We start from the raw sequence: 15,643 nt of genomic DNA, 5'->3' as shown, positions 1-15,643 counted from the left end.
GTTATTTTTTTACACTTATTTTCAAAATAAGAAACAAAAGTAGTATTAGGCTTATTGGGAGGAGGGTGAGAAGAGGGTTGCTGAAAAACTTGGAAATTAAAGGCTTCGGTGACCTTTCAGCTTTGAATTCAGCAGCTATAAAGTAAAAAGATCTAAGCAGACTTTTCAAAATGGTCACTGGACTGGAACCAGATTTTCAGTCACCTCTGCCCACTAGCAGGCACCCAAAGCAAGCAAAGTCTCTGTGCCCCTCAGTCCTCACAAGCCAGGTGGGAATTCTATAGTAGTGGTGAGATTTTTTTCCCCTCAAAATATATCCGGGCTTTCCTGTTAAAATCAACAATTTGTTGGAAGAAAAGCTGTTCAGGAGGAGGTGCCTGTTTGGAGAAAACGCCCATTAGAAAGGTTTCTCAGGTTCAGGACAGAACCTCTGGAGCTGCAGGTGGAGATCTGCCTGAAAGAACCTTCGCGTGATGCTTCAGCAGTGGAGAAGCTCTGGCTTCCCGCCGGGGCTCAGCGTGGGGCAGCGGGCTGTGGGCTCCGTCTGCCAGGCCCCATGAACAGAGTTCAACCCTTGGGGGAGACTGCAGTGGTAACCCACCCTAGGCAAGCCAACACAAGCAGAGAGGGAACTTGAACGTTTTTCTCCCATACCCTCTTGAGACCACTAACCACAGGCTGTTGGCTACTTCTGTCTGAGGTAGAATGGGAAAACATTTCCCAGGCAAGCTCTCGTGCACAGTAATTTTTCAGATCTGGCCATTTCTTTGAGAGACTAAAGTGAATTCGAGCTTTTTTGAAAGCTTGACCAATTCTATCAGCTTTGATGATGATATATAGCACGAACTTCATTCAACATCCTCGTGTTGCACTGGATTTTGTTACCATACTATTACAGAGGTTATATTTTGGTAGTGGATATTATTATTATAGATAGAGTTTCGTGGTTCAAAGAGACAGGATGATACAGCCTTCCTACATGAAAAATATCTTGTGATACAGTGCAGTACATGTTGGTCGCTAAACAAAATTACTATTTCCCCGTTATTCCTCAGCTTTTAAAATTATTACTTACATAGCTGTGTCATTGAAGCAGATCATGGTCTATACTGAAAACAAGTGAGATCAGCCCCCTCTGTATTACAAATATATACTCTTTTGCAGATGATAGCACATAAGCTAAGAATTAACTGTGAGGTTGTGACTTCAAATAAAATCTGGTAAACATTTTTTTTTCTGTGAGAAAGGGAAGGAGAGAAGGGAGGTTTAGAGGGTGATGGAAGGGAAAGAATGCATCGCAGCTTCTGCGGAGCCGTCAAAAGCAGCCCGATGGTACCGCAATGCTGAGGAAGTTGTGGAAAAACTGGTATGAAACAGGTATGGCGGAAGGCTAATGAGCCTAAAATTTGATCTAACTGGTGAAGAGAACGAGTGCTTATAAGACCTGAAAGCTCAGTGGGTCTGATCTTTCACAGATAAAAATTGATGGAGTCCTACTAATCTCAGTGGAACCATGCCATTTTACACTCACGCACTGATCCAATTTGAGTCGTCTTTTTATGTTTCAGTCGTTCTGCTTTGTAAAGCAGTCCTACAAAAACAAAGCAACTGTGCACCTGAGGAATTTGCTTGGTGAAGAAATACATTCCAGTTTTATCTTTCTAGCTGGCACTTATAGTTTGTTCAAGAAAATAAAGTTTTTTTTTAATAACAGAATTTTAGAATTTGGAAAATATACTTTCAGTATAGTAGTTCTCTCTCTACAGTATATTATTTTCCACTTTATTTAGTATTGTAAGGGCATTTTCAAGAGGGTTTTTTAATAACAGTGTCCTCAGATCTGCTAAAGGAGAAAGCAACTCACTGTCCTCCCAAGCCTTGACCAGGCAAAGCTCCCTCCTCTCCTTTGCTGATGTGTGCAAGTTCTCTTTTATTAATCAGGACTAATTATTGTTTTCCTGGCTGTCTTACAGTCTTCTAACGACCATATTGATTAAACTGGAGATATGCTGCCTAATTAAATTTATGATGGCTGTTCTGATGCCACTTGAACATTGTTATTAATAGACACCCAGATATTACAGCAGTGTGAGAAACAGAAATGCCTATGAATAAGTAATACAGAGCCAAGTCATATCCCAACATTTGAAACAGAAAGGAGCAGTAGCCTGTTTCAACATGGTTGTCAGTTAACACAAAGCCAGAAGTGTGTTTTCTCCATGAAGACCACATGCATCTGCTTTCATCTCTCTCTTGGCATCTATGTGAGGTCTTCCCCTCCTTCCCAGCAACCTGGTATGCAGCAAGTCCTCGTTCTATCTAACCTTCTCAGAGGTTTAAAGCCAAGTATAAGCAGTAAGTTGAGGGAAAGGCAAAAGGAAACGTCAGGTGTTGCCCATCTTTAGTGTACTTCAGTGTGCAGCTGCATACATAAGTGAAGCTCACATTGCTGCTACACTCTCAGTTTCTTGTGGAAACTGGTGCTCTTCTACAGAAATATTAAGCAGATGCTGTCCTCTGGGGCTCTTTACGCAGAGGTCCCAGTTGTCATTCTATACCAGGATCATCATACATAAAGAGGAAAATAGCTACACCCTTTGGATGACAGCTGAATTCTTGGGAAAGTACTAAGGCATTTCATGTCAATATGTGTTTGTTTCTAAAGCACAGCAACCACCTGGGAATCGTCATCTCTCTTTCCAAGGGATGAGTCCTTGCACACTACTGGTAGCTCTGCCACCCCAGAGCTGCGACAAGCCCCAGAGCTTAGCCAGTCTTCACAAGCACTGTAGGAAGTGTGCTATGGGAAAAAGGTTGGGTAGGGGGAATGAAAGAGAATAAGAACATAAGGGAGAGTACAGACCCTTTCTTTCAGAAGGACTAAAGGGCAATTTCCAAACGGAGCAGAAGTGATCACACGATAGCTCAGTATACTGAGCTCAGAACTCCAGGAGTTCTCTAGTTGAAATTGAGGTTTCTTAATTTCACTTTTACAGCTGTATATTTCTCTGGGCCACTCCTGAGTTGCTGCATATTCAGTCAAAACATGCCTACCTCCCACTTTATTCTTGGAAAGGTAATGATCATCCTTTCCAAAGCATCTTTCCTACGTGCAGAAGGGTTAGTATCATAGACTTTGCTACAAACAACCATGTAGAAAATTGTATACAAGCCCTGACAGCAGTTGCCCCACAAGTGTGTTTTTATGCCTCCATGACAATTAGCTAAACTTAGTTTGACAGGAGATTCTGTACTCTACTTTTAAAAACCTTACACTGCCGGCATTAACACAAGCCATAGTAAGATATTAGTTGGTGAGTTTTCTCATACCAGAAATTTTTGTGGGTAACTAGTATAAACCTACCAGCTACAGAAAAAAAAATACCTCTGCAACTATCTTCTTCTAAATATTTGTTTCCTATTTTTAAAATAACCTACTCAATGAGAAATAAATCTTGCTGTTTGTGTCTGCATGCAATTCTTCTTTAGCTAAACTATTACAAATTTGTCTCTGTGTGTGACTGGGAGAATCCTAACTGCTCATCCCCACCTATTAAGAGGGAGAGATCATCAGCTATGTTTATCCATCCAGGCAACCTGGATGTCTTATTTGGCTGGATAGTAAGCTAGCAGAAGCATATCATATGCCACCATAAGACTATGTAGCTTAAATAAGTAGCTAAACTGAGTTCTCATCCATCCTCACTCACAGCTCCCACTGGGAGGAAGAACAGAGTAAGAAAATCAAACTCAATAGGGCCCTTTCATTAGTTTAATTTCTATAGTTCAACACTGCTTACATAATAAAATGATAGCTATAGATTCTTCCTTTCTAAGAACAGAACAAGTGAAAAATGTATATCAAAATTACAACATTGATGGATTGCAGATACCACACTATTAAATCCCTGCAAAAGAAATGCTTAAATCATTTGACTGTTGCTTTTTGAGAATTGTCTCTGTCCCAAACTTTTCACTTACTGTTTTGCCACTGAAGTGTGGCTTCTGGAACTGCAGTCTCTTCTACCTGATCTGGCTCTGATTTGTTAATTTTCTACTTTAAAACTGGAGACTTTAAAGCACTATAGCTATCACTAGCCCAGATCTGAGCACTGTGAACGCTAGCAATAAATCCCCTGAATACCACAGTCTGTTACAGGAAAACAGAAATGGTAAGTTCAGAGGTTCAAATATTGTTTTCTAATGCAATTTTCTTGGAATGGTACTGTAGTAAGAATAATAGTAAAAAATAAAATTAAAAAGTGCTCTAAACAATTTTCAGGAAGATATAGAAGAATTCTTTTTGCTAAAAAATCTTTCAGAAGTTGACTTTGCATTTTAAATTTCTATAAATAAATTAACTAAATTGTCTTAAATACAACAAATATATTCTATCTCTCTAGTATTTACACAAAGCTAACACTTCAGACCTGACAAATTCCTACTACTATCGGAAGACACATTATTTGACTTCCACTCATTTACTGGGAAACTACAGAAAAAGGTTACCATATGATTGCATATGTGGTGCCCGGCTTCGTGGCCCAGCTTTTCAGCTACCATTGTTCATCTTTAGCTGCCTAAATTGATGTACCTCATGTTGGCCAGAGAAAGAAGAAGCATCAGAACTTCTAAACTGCTTTTGGACACTTAGGCTGCACGTCTGTGTCCCAGTGCCCCCGGCCTATAAACTCTAAATAACATCAATTCCACATCTTGACGCTTGTGACTGAAAAGTGCAATTTTCACACTAGATATAAAGCCAACGTTTCATTGGAAGTATGGAAACTGATGTCCCTGGAAGGGTAAGCCTGTTTTCTGGCTGAGGAACAAGAAAAATGAATGCTATAATTCCAACATAAAGAGTCCCATCTTCCACCCAATATGGATGTGGGAGGAGGAATACTGAGCCATCATTGCATTACAAAACACTTAATTTTGTTCTGGCAGCTGGTAGGACCCCAGCTGTCCCTTTCACTTTCACCCTGTGACAAACACATGGAGCGCTGTAATAATTTCAAGCATGAAAATGGAGAAAAGATGAACAATAGTCAGTTGCTAAGAAAGCTCATTTACATGGGATGTCTTCCTGGCTGCCCCAAGTGACTTGTTTTTCTGTTAGCCCAACTGCATCAAGAGCTTTTCACCATATATCTAACTTGACTACAGGACAGATTAGGTCTTAAACATTTCTTATGATTAAATAAAAAGGCATCTTTATTTAAGGATTTAGTCTATTGACAGTAATGGCTTGGTTAGCAACTGGCATTTCTGTTTCATACAGCTCCTATAAAGGAAGTTACCAGTACAAGAGAAGTTTTTTCCCTGTGAGACTGAAAAATCACAAGAAAACCATATATACGCCATAAAATATCAATTTTCAGACGATTTCTCATTAAAATATGCTTTAACTGTTGGTAGAAGAACCATGGGGTGAGTGAAAAGGAATTACGTATGATTGAATGTCTCAATTATACCTGATAATGCAATGAAGACACTGGAAAATCAGTCTGCTACAATGACCTACCTAGAGGTCTGGTAAGGGCAAGCAGAGGGCTGGATTTCAGAAGGGAAAAGCACATAAACAGGAGGAAGGGGAGGAAACAGCTGCTGTTATAATGGTATATTTATATACTAGTTTAGAGATTTAAACATTTCATAATTTTAAAAAGCGATATGCAATACATTGGATCAGTCTCAACAGAGTATGCCTTACTCTGCTGGAATCACTAGAACTTCACAGGTGACAACTCTTGTCCACCCTACAGAAATAAACTCAGAAAGAACAGCCATTCATATCACACGAAACTTCTGCAATACAGACTTTTTTTTTGAGACAATGTGACTGCAAATATCAGTAGGCGTTTCATCCACTGCAGAGAGACCAACCTTAAATTGTATTTTGTTCTTGATGCTGAATTGAGAATGTTCAGAGAAAGCATTGCAGATAAACTCTTCTTACTAAAGTAGAAAAACAGTGTCGTTTCCTCAGCTGAAGTCCACTTAGCATATTTACTATTAGTATCACCAGTAGTAGTTGCTACGAAACACCGATGCAGCGAAATGTAGATTACAGAGCTTAAAAACTAAGCTTGTCTAAAAAATGTTTATTAAAAGAAGTAAATAATTTAATTCTAGGATAGTATTATAAACAAGCGTCTTACAGATTGTCTTTTGGAAACTTGGATATCTTCATGTAGTTCCAGGGTTGTTCCGTACAGAACAGGCTATAGTCCCTATAGACTGAGGCTTCCCCTTAGTCAAATTTACTAATTAATAATCTAACAAATACTATATTAACCTTTCTAAACTTGGGACTAGAGAAGCAGTGCTTTAGTTTTTGAAAACAGCTGGCAGTTCACGTAGTAAGACTTTGAGGAGGGCTAGGGAGGACAGAATGGCATGCAGATTACAGAATAACAGTTCAACTAACGAAGCTGGACTTTGGGTTGTTGGATGATACGAAAAAAAATATCCTCAAGTATCTCAAAAGAGAAGGGGCACTAAAGAGTTTATCTGTGACAAGCCTCTCTGTTTCTGCAGTCATCAGTGAAGATACAGCAAAGGAAATGGAGGAGCTGCAGTTATGCATTTGCAATACACAAAGTCCTTGTTTTCCCACTAGGCACTGCAGAATAGCAATTGTCCATTCACAGCACATATCACATCCTCTGCATTTCAGAGCTAATATTTTTGCAGTCCTTAAGCTAGCATGCTTCAGCTTAGTGTAATTAATTTTTGTAACCCTTTGAGGTGCATTGCATGAGGTGGGTGTGCTCATGTTCTGTTCCTTGTTATACAAACTGTATAACAAGGTATAATTTTTAAAGTTAAACTAAAAGATTTTCAAATTGCAGAGGGTTTGTATCTACAGCAACACCTCAAACAGAGCTGTAAAAAGTCTCATTTCACAAATTGGGAAAATACGGAGATTGCTAGTCATTGAGCACACCTGTGTATTAATCCAATTAACAACAGAAATCAGTTGTGTTGGCTGAAATTATTTTTAAGACCATTCACACACACACATACACACACAAGCTCTGACAAGTGGCTCCTCCTTTTGCATTTTAGAATCACACAATGTTAGTTTTATGCTAGCAGTTGCTTTCATTTCCTGCTGCACACACTGTCCACTGTAATGCTGCAATACTCATTCAAGGCAGATCACTAGCTTGAATATGAATTGAAGCTGTATGTCATCAAACAGACGTCAGGCTACATTACTTCAGCTTCCAAGCAAATTTCCACTTTTCTCTGTTTAAGTAGCAAAAGCTATCTGAAAACTGGTGTTGATATAAGACGATCAGCTCCCTCCCTTCCCACTGAGGATCTGCTTGTAAGTCAAAGTGTAGGCTGCTTCTTAATTTTGAACTTCTGAACCCAAATCAAGTAAAGCAATCTTAGCATGTAGTAAAAAAAAGAATGATGTGGTATGTGTACTCCTAAAAATGAGGCTGATATTGTTTTCTTCTTGATCTGTTTATTTCCAACTCTTACTCTCTCTGCTCTAACTCTCAGACAAACTCACAGCCCTCTCAGGATAAGAATGAGTTTCTGCTTTCTTCTCCCTTCACCTAAGCCAGCCAAGTCCCAGGTCTCCTCTCCTGCCACAGAGCAGTAGGAAAACATACAGAGAAAGCAATCACAACCTCCTCAGTTGGGTCAGAAAGGACTACAATAACAGATTCTTTCTGCAATCTTCTTTCGCCATCAAATGGTTAAATCAACATAAGTTAAAATTTTCATCTAGTTTGAATAAAGAGAAAAAGGGAGGAAATTCAAAAACCGGTTGCTGTAGTAACAATCACCAGTAAAAATCTTCTCCACTAAATAATAGTATTATCTCCCTCTCCCCTTCACAATTTTAGTTCCCCTTCAAAAACAATCATGCTGCCTCTTTTAGATTTGCTGTACATACCTCAACCATTAAACAAGACATTTAACCATAGTGGCAGTTCTGTGACCTTTGAATGCCGTGAAATCTCTAAGCGGTGCAGCTTGTTCATGAAGACTTGTACTGCAGAATCCAGTAACTGCATCCAGGATTAGGAATAGAATTAAGTAACAACAGCAAACAAAAATAAAAATTCAAAAAAAAAAAAGGAAGAAAAATAAGAAGAGAAAACCTCCCCAAGTCCCCCAACCCAGCCAACAAAACCACCTTAAGAAGCAAAAAGACTCGGGAAGAGAGTGCACTTTTCTGCCAGTGTAAGGGCTGGGGTAGAGCTGAGCTTGCTGCAGTCTGCTTGCCTGTGCTAGCGAGCCGAAGGCCGTGCAGGGCTGGGAGGTGCTGTCAACTGCCACAGGCGCGGGAGAGCAGACCAATCCGCGTCAGCACTGTCAGCTCGGTGGAGTGAAGCCTTTTCTGTTTATGTTTCCTCATTTCAGGAGTGACGTCAAAGGGTTTAGTTTTTCCTCTGCATGTGCTATTAATTTTAAACGACTACTATGGGAAGAATGTGGCAATGATTTAGGCAGGCTACCCTACTCAAAAGAAACCGGAGTCATGATTTATCTGCCCTGGATTCAGCTTAGAAATATTTTATAATGAGAGGTACCAGAAAGATCCAAAATATCCTCACAAAACGGGGAAAGGCTAAAAATATGCTTATATATATTGAAGTGTTCTTAAATATACCCAATACCTTTCCCAGTGAGAGCTGTTATCTGTGTGGGTTGTGGTGCAAAATCAGACCTGATTCTGCCCTTGCCCTTAAGTAAATCAGGAACTGCTTCTCTAAATTCAGTGGTGTCACGCCAGTGTAAACCTGGGGAAAGAGATAAGACTGAGGCTACCGTACACATCCCTTTATCAGTCAGCACTAGCTAGATTGCAAATTAGCAAAGTTCTTTCATTACCGTGTCAGTCACTGATGCGGTCACCCTTAAGGTCTGCTGCTCCGGGCAAATACCCGTACCACCAGCAGATCGCATCCTAGACGAGCTCACCTACGAGCTCTGCTGTGGACCACCACACAGGGTTTTATTTCATACCAAAGTCCATGTCAAAAGACAAGAGGTAATGGTACAGCCTGGCTTCCTGTAGCACCCCATCTTTGTCAACAGAGAAGCTATGCAGCTGAAGCTCCGAAAAACAAGTAACACATGTCAAGGTCAATTAACATGGGCAACAGAGGCCACAACAGCACAAGATAATTGATAGGAGGTCAGACGACAATGGTAACTGTTTAGTTATCTTCATCATTTTAATTTTACTGATTTGCTTTTCTAGGGATTCCTTTCAAAGAGATTGGTTTATGAGGCACAGTTCATTCCTAAAAAGTCTTAACAGCCTAACATTTAATTTTAAAACACATATAAGTGCTTTTGAAAGTGGATAGGCTGACAGCTCTTGACAAAGAAATTTCTCAATGATCCAAGAACAGGTACAAAAATGGTAGAATTAATAGGAGCTTTTCCATGACCACCAACTGATGCTACCCAAATGTTACTCCAGAGAGGCTAAAGTATTTAATGATTTTTTTCTCACTGAAACATCTGCCTGTGCTATCACTGCTAATATCATCAGCTTCAGCAAGAAATGCAAAGGGTTATGGTACTGTAAATGCTGGAATAACATATCTAAAAATATTAAATAAGTTAGAGATTTACAAAATCAATTAGAGCTCATTAAGTTCATCCGACTGTACTTAGAGAACTGTATGAAGCAATCTGGAACGCATAAATAGGAATATTATTTGTAGTACACAGAAAATCATCACGCTTATCTTCAGTCAGCATTGGTGAGGGGACAGCTGAGTATTGCACTTTGGGACTTGCACTTCAGGGACCAGTTTTGGGAATGTCAGCTGAAAATGACATGGGTTCTAGTGAGAATAATCTGGAGTCTTTGAAGAAAGGCTGAGATTGACCTTGTTTAGTCCAAAAAAGGAGAGTTGATAAGAATTGTTAACTATATAAAAGGCACATTTATTTAAAAAAAAAACCCTAATACTAGAGTTTATTCTTTGGCCTGGAGACATTATCTGGCCTTTAAACACTTTTACAGTCTTCATGACGACATAGCTGCATCTGAGCTGGTAATAAGTCTCAGACTGTGTCTGGGAAGTGATTAGGGCAATGGCCAAGCTCTGTGAGGGCCCGTTCTAGCAACGTGACATTGTAGATAATCAAGGTCCACTGTTTGGGCCTGTGTTCTGGCTCTGTTTATTTTACCAGTATAGATATAGGCAATCTGCAAAGAAGAAGGGAATAAATTTTTCTCCATATTCATTGTGGTTAGAACAAGTAAACTGCAGCAGAGGGAAGTTGTCTGACACAGGAAAAACTAAAGGTAGGAGAGTGAAGTACTGAAATAGATAGGCTGTGATAGTCCGCAGTGTCCTATTACTGGCTATTTTTAAAAGTATGGTTAGGCAACCATCATTCATGAGCAGTTTTGATATAGGTGATCCTACTTTGGAGTATAGAGGTAAGAGTAGGGGATTTCTGAATGTCTCTGATCCCATTTTTTCCATTTTCCGCATTTTAGCATCAATCTTATTAATAATGTTACACTGTGTTTCGTGAATTGGGGTTGTGATACATTCAAGTTCTGCACAAGGTCTTAGACAGGTATCATCTCTCTCCTAGAGAAGCCAGAGGTTACTTCAGCCTCCGGGAATCATGTGGCCCTCTGATGAGAAGTGGTCACTGTGGTTTTTGTGATGTAGATGCTTCTTGGATGAAAAGATGTAGAGGTCTAGAAGCACTTATGATTGCAGTTTCTACTTAGACAAAGATAATCTCAAAGGAGTACATGCATGTAAGGATGGGAAAGAGAATGCATGGCTGTGCACAGTGTTACAAGGAAGACCTTGGTTCCTCAGCATAACCACATGCTTCCATGATGGGATGGGAAGGACCGCTGAGAAGAAATGTGTTCTATCTAACAAAGAAAGAAGGAAAAATTTTAGCATATATTTGCTCATCTGATCAGATATGCACTAAAATATCCTTTAAGGCTGGTGACATGAGTGTCCAAATAAACATGACCCACAGTGGCATAGACAAAAAAGCTGAAAAAATGAAAACTCTACGACTCTTTAAAACATGTCATTGGAAGAAGAAGAAGAAGAAGAAAGCAAACCAACTGACTGATGCCAGCCCAGATGTCTCTATATTGATGTAAAATGTATCAAAAATAATAGAAGGAGATGGAAAACAATGCAAGATCAAAATTACAACTTAATTGACATAACAGAAACTTGGTAGGGTACAGTCATGTGAATATGTGACTGGAATACTAATATTGAAGCGCACAGCTTGTTCAGGAACAACAGGAGGGAAAAAGGTGACGGAGATTATGCCACATATCTCATTCAGATGTTCAGAACGCAGCAGGAAACACGTATTGAGAGTCTGAATGATAATACAAAGGAAAAGAATACAGGCATTGCTGGGGGATCTGCTGCAGATCCAGGCAGATCAAGTGGATAACTCTTTTTGTTAGCAATTAGCAGGATTGTCTGAAGCACAGAACTTGGCCATAATGGGAAATTCTAATCATGCAGCTCTTGGAAAAAGAGCTGAGCTGGACTCAGACACCTTGGTTCATTCTCTCCGGAGTAAGCGTTCAGAGTACATTTGGGAATCCCTCAAATTTATGAGCCTGCCTTTTTGAGCAGTCCTGCTTGACTAAGTGATTCATTTGACTTCCTTTTATAGTCCTGGCTCAGCACTGGAGGCACTTTAATATTTGTCTTTAGCTATTCTCCCTTCTCAACATAGGTGGCACACCAAGACATGCTATCTCCTACCATGGGATGGCATTCCTCTTCTCAAATCTTCAGCCCTTCCATTATGGTCTTTGGAAAGAAACTTGGATATTAGAGAGACTGCTTAATCTGCCTCACCCAAACCATACTCTGGACATTAGGAGAAATTTCTTTACTAAAAGAGTGGTCAGGCCTTGGAACAGGCTGCCCAGGGAAGTGGTTGAGTCACCATCCCTGGAAGTATTTAAAAGACGTGTAGATGAGGCCCTTAGGGACATGGTTTAGTGGGCATGGTGGTGTTGGGTTGACGGTTGGACTCGATGATCTTAGAGGTCTTTTCCAACCTTAATGATTCTATGATTCTATTCTATGATTCTATGATACTCCTTATACCCAGACACACTCTCTGAAACCTAAAAAAAATATTCATCCGCGTGCCAGTAAAACTTGTGTTTGCATGTGATAGAATGGCAAGCACTGTGCATGGACAGGCAAAAAGATGCCTCCTTCCCAAGGTACCTTCCACTTTCTTCCCACCTCTTTATTTCTACCCTTGCCATCTTTGGGAAGGGCTCTAGCATGGGACCACATATTGCTCTTCATATTGCTGTCAATGACATCTGAGGCAGTATAGGAGTTTTAGAGTGTGGGAATAAGGACTGGAAAAAGATGCATCCTTTGTAAGCTGCTGCCACTGCTGAAGGAGTTCATGCCTCACTCTTCCTTTCCACATCCCTCAGCTCCCCCTGAAATTGCCCTGAAATGCAAGATTGTAAATGTTACAGTAATTCCCAAAGGTATTGCTACTTTTCCGTAGGGCATGAACATGTAAGCCTGAGGATGCTGAAGACTCTGTGATGAAACTTGTCCTTTGCTAAATCTGTTGCAGCTTTCTTTGTTGGCAGAAAATAAAGGTGAAGAACTAGTGCAGAGGCAGAGTCTTCTGCAGTCATGAAAAGAAAGGAAGGTGAGACTGGACAACCACAGTCAAAGAAGCATAGTGTCAAGGAAGTTGATGCTTATCTCACCCCAGGATAACAGATATACTACTTCTGAAGGTGAGTTTATATGTTACACTGGATAAATTGCTGTTGGGAAACTTTTTGAGGCAGATTTCTCCAGGCTGAACCATGTGAAATGGCTGGATAGTGACTAGATGTGGATGTCCTGTGCCTGTTTATTTACAAATTAATGCCCTCAGTCAGCTTTTTAATCTTGTTACAGATGCAATGAATGGCTGGAAGCACCCTTGGTGCACTGTCTGTGGAACAGACTCCTTTATGGTTCTCTTCTTCACCCGGGATCTGTGCAACGTTTTCAGTGTATTTGCAGACAGACTGTGTGAACTGTCAGAAGATGCTGTTGGCTGGTGATTAGCTGAGGTTCAGGGCTGCCTGGAACGACCCAAGGCCAGGATGCAGAGGGCGCTATGACTCAGACAAGCATGGAGATAGGTAAGGGCATAATGTTATTCTGAGCGAGGTGGTCCCAAAAGGAGGACACAGATTGCTGATATGACCGTAGACCTCATTTATCCGAGCCAAGAAGCTGGTCTGTTGGTGCTGAGGTTCTGGGCTTGTCTTCATCTGACAAAGTGCTGTCATAACGAGATTACACTGCTCCTGAGAAAGGTGTCTGCAACAAGGGGACACTCTCCAGCTCCCACAAACTTATCCATGCATTATTCTATCTGGCTTTCTAGCCTTGACCCTACCTACCTATTGTCGGACATCTTTTCCAATATGATCTAGAAATTCAGCTGTTTCTAGCAAGTAATTTTCCTCTAACTGTCCTCTATGCCCTATCAGAGCTCCCAATCTCCTTTCCATTCAGCATCTGCTCTAATCTGAAATGCTGAGTTAAAATAACAAAAAAAGTCTTTCTGTATATTAGTCTGTTTCTTTTAGCTTTCTTTCTCCCTGGACAGTGCAAAGCCAAGGACATATATGCAAGGGAGAAAGGTCCCTCTCTTACAATGTTTGTTGCAACTCAAATACAGTTCAGGAATCTCAGTTTGGAAAACAGTTGTGGAAAACAGTTGTGATCTAAGCCCAGCTATAATAGTGGATTCCTAGGAAATCTGGGCTGACGTAGACATTTCCCTGGCGAGGGAGAACACAAGGGCTTTTGGGCAGAGGGTCAGCACTGTGGATTTGTGAACAGCCTCCTATTTCACAGAGCAGAAAGGGAAAACTAGGCATGTACAGAGCTTTAGGTGCCCATGCATAGGTACCCTCACGATTTAGGCAAGTACTGAAGGAAAAAGGGAATTTACATAGCAGGAGAAGTAAAGGGTCCTTTCTGATCGGGGGCACGGAAGTCTCTAAGTAACAATAAATTAATTAGGTATGACTATCTATGTATTATGGTAATACTTTTTCTATCAAGGCCAGGGAGAAAGGACCTAGATAGAAGGCTACTTGTGTGGTTTATAAATATTTAATACATCACGTTACTGCTCTATAAAATTTATATTAGCCAGTATATTAAAATCTACAGAAAAGGAGTAAAGTTCCAGAACTTTAACTTGGTTTGGTTTAACCTAAGAACATTTGGAGTTATATAATGTGACTAGATTTTTAGAAGACATCTCTACTTACTTCTATGTACTTATTCATAGATTTTAGTGATGGGAAAGATCCTTAATAAAATGGATTTTTCTTCTATCACAAGAGCATAGAAATAATTTCTCATCTATGGATTCCTTAGTTCACATAAACAGCATTGGGTAAACTCAACAAAGATCATATAGGATGATGAAAGCATCAGGAAGAGAGTTTCAAATGCTCATTAACTTGGGGCACTGATCTAGAATATAGTGTGGACCTCGATTTTCAGCAGACATGACTCCTGAATTAATGAAAAAATAACTGCATACATGAATAATATGAACTAATTCAGGGTCCAGTTACAGTCTGGTTTCTGTTTTACAGCATTTACATGAGTTTCAAAGGGTGTCAGCTGGATTACTAGTGGAAAGGACCACAGCATGGCTTGCTCTAAGAGTCAGGCTTTCCTGGCCAGTAGTGCACAGAGCAGTGGTAAATCCACCAAAGTCAGACTAGAGCCATATTGGCAGAAGTGTAGTTTGTGCTGCTACTGCAAATGCTGTATTTAAGCCCAAAGGACTTCACTATCTGGGACAAAGAAGCTGACACGCGGTTCCCAGGCATGGAAAAAGAAGGGTGAGAAAGCATCGTTGTCAATGACTCATATTTGTTTTAGTGATGAGACCATATGCAAAAACTTTTGTTTGCTTCCTAATATGACATTTGATTTCAAACCCAGGAAAATTCAGAACAGAAAGGTGAAAAATTTAGTGTTTTCCCTTACCTGAAAGATGACAAATTTTCTTTTATTTTGGCCAGTGCTGAGTACTTTTGTCTTCACTCTGATCACTCATAGGTGGGTGGCACAACTTCCCTCTAAAATCCAAACACGTTCAGAGAAAATTTTCAGTCTTAAAAAGCAGCAAGATCAGCAAATCCAAAACTTTATCTTTTTAATACTACTGTTGCTGATACTTGTCCAAATTCATCCAGCCCTAATTTGTGCAAGCAACTTTTTTGTTTATCTGCTTCTTTTCAGCCAGTGGATTCTTTTATGGGGCTCCTGGTGTTTAAGACAGTTGAAAAAGAAGAGATAAACCAAAAGCAATGTTTTTCTATGCCACAAAGGAAGTTGAAACAACAGAAGAACAAACCAGATGCAATTCTGCATTGAAGGGTTAAAAGCAGTGTCAGAAAGTTTAGTGTATCAACAAGTGAAACTGTAGAAGTGAAAAAGTATTGCAAGAAAAAAAAAAATCCTTGTTTGTTCAATTGAGTATCTTATACTCTATGGCCAACAAGTAATAGGAAAAATAATGGTATGGTGGTTTCCAATTCAAATCCTCTTTTTTAATATTTAAAAATCTGTACTGC

The 15,643-nt window shown here is 39.9% G+C and overlaps 1 protein-coding gene and 1 long non-coding RNA gene across 2 annotated transcripts in view; both read right to left on the bottom strand.

Moving 5' to 3' along the window:
• Positions 1-8,422, bottom strand: part of PDE7B (phosphodiesterase 7B) — a 174,034-nt gene extending 165,612 nt beyond the window's left edge. The window contains exon 1 of the mRNA XM_075145875.1: positions 7,922-8,422. Within this exon, the coding sequence (XP_075001976.1) occupies positions 7,922-7,942 (21 nt within the window). The 5' untranslated portion in view covers positions 7,943-8,422. The remainder of the gene's footprint in view (positions 1-7,921) is intronic.
• A 2,425-nt stretch (positions 8,423-10,847) lies between these two features.
• LOC142081383 (uncharacterized) overlaps positions 10,848-15,643 on the bottom strand; it is a 103,250-nt gene continuing 98,454 nt past the window's right edge. The window contains exons 2-3 of the long non-coding RNA XR_012673312.1: positions 15,054-15,145; positions 10,848-10,891 (exon numbers count right to left, since the gene is read on the bottom strand). This is a non-coding gene — a long non-coding RNA (uncharacterized LOC142081383). The remainder of the gene's footprint in view (positions 10,892-15,053; positions 15,146-15,643) is intronic.

The sequence above is a fragment of the Calonectris borealis genome, chromosome 3, assembly GCF_964195595.1.
Source record: "Calonectris borealis chromosome 3, bCalBor7.hap1.2, whole genome shotgun sequence".
Classification (NCBI taxonomy): Eukaryota; Metazoa; Chordata; class Aves; order Procellariiformes; family Procellariidae; genus Calonectris; species Calonectris borealis.
The sequence above is the reverse complement of the archived record's forward strand: the minus strand, read 5'-3'. Positions and strand labels throughout refer to the sequence as shown.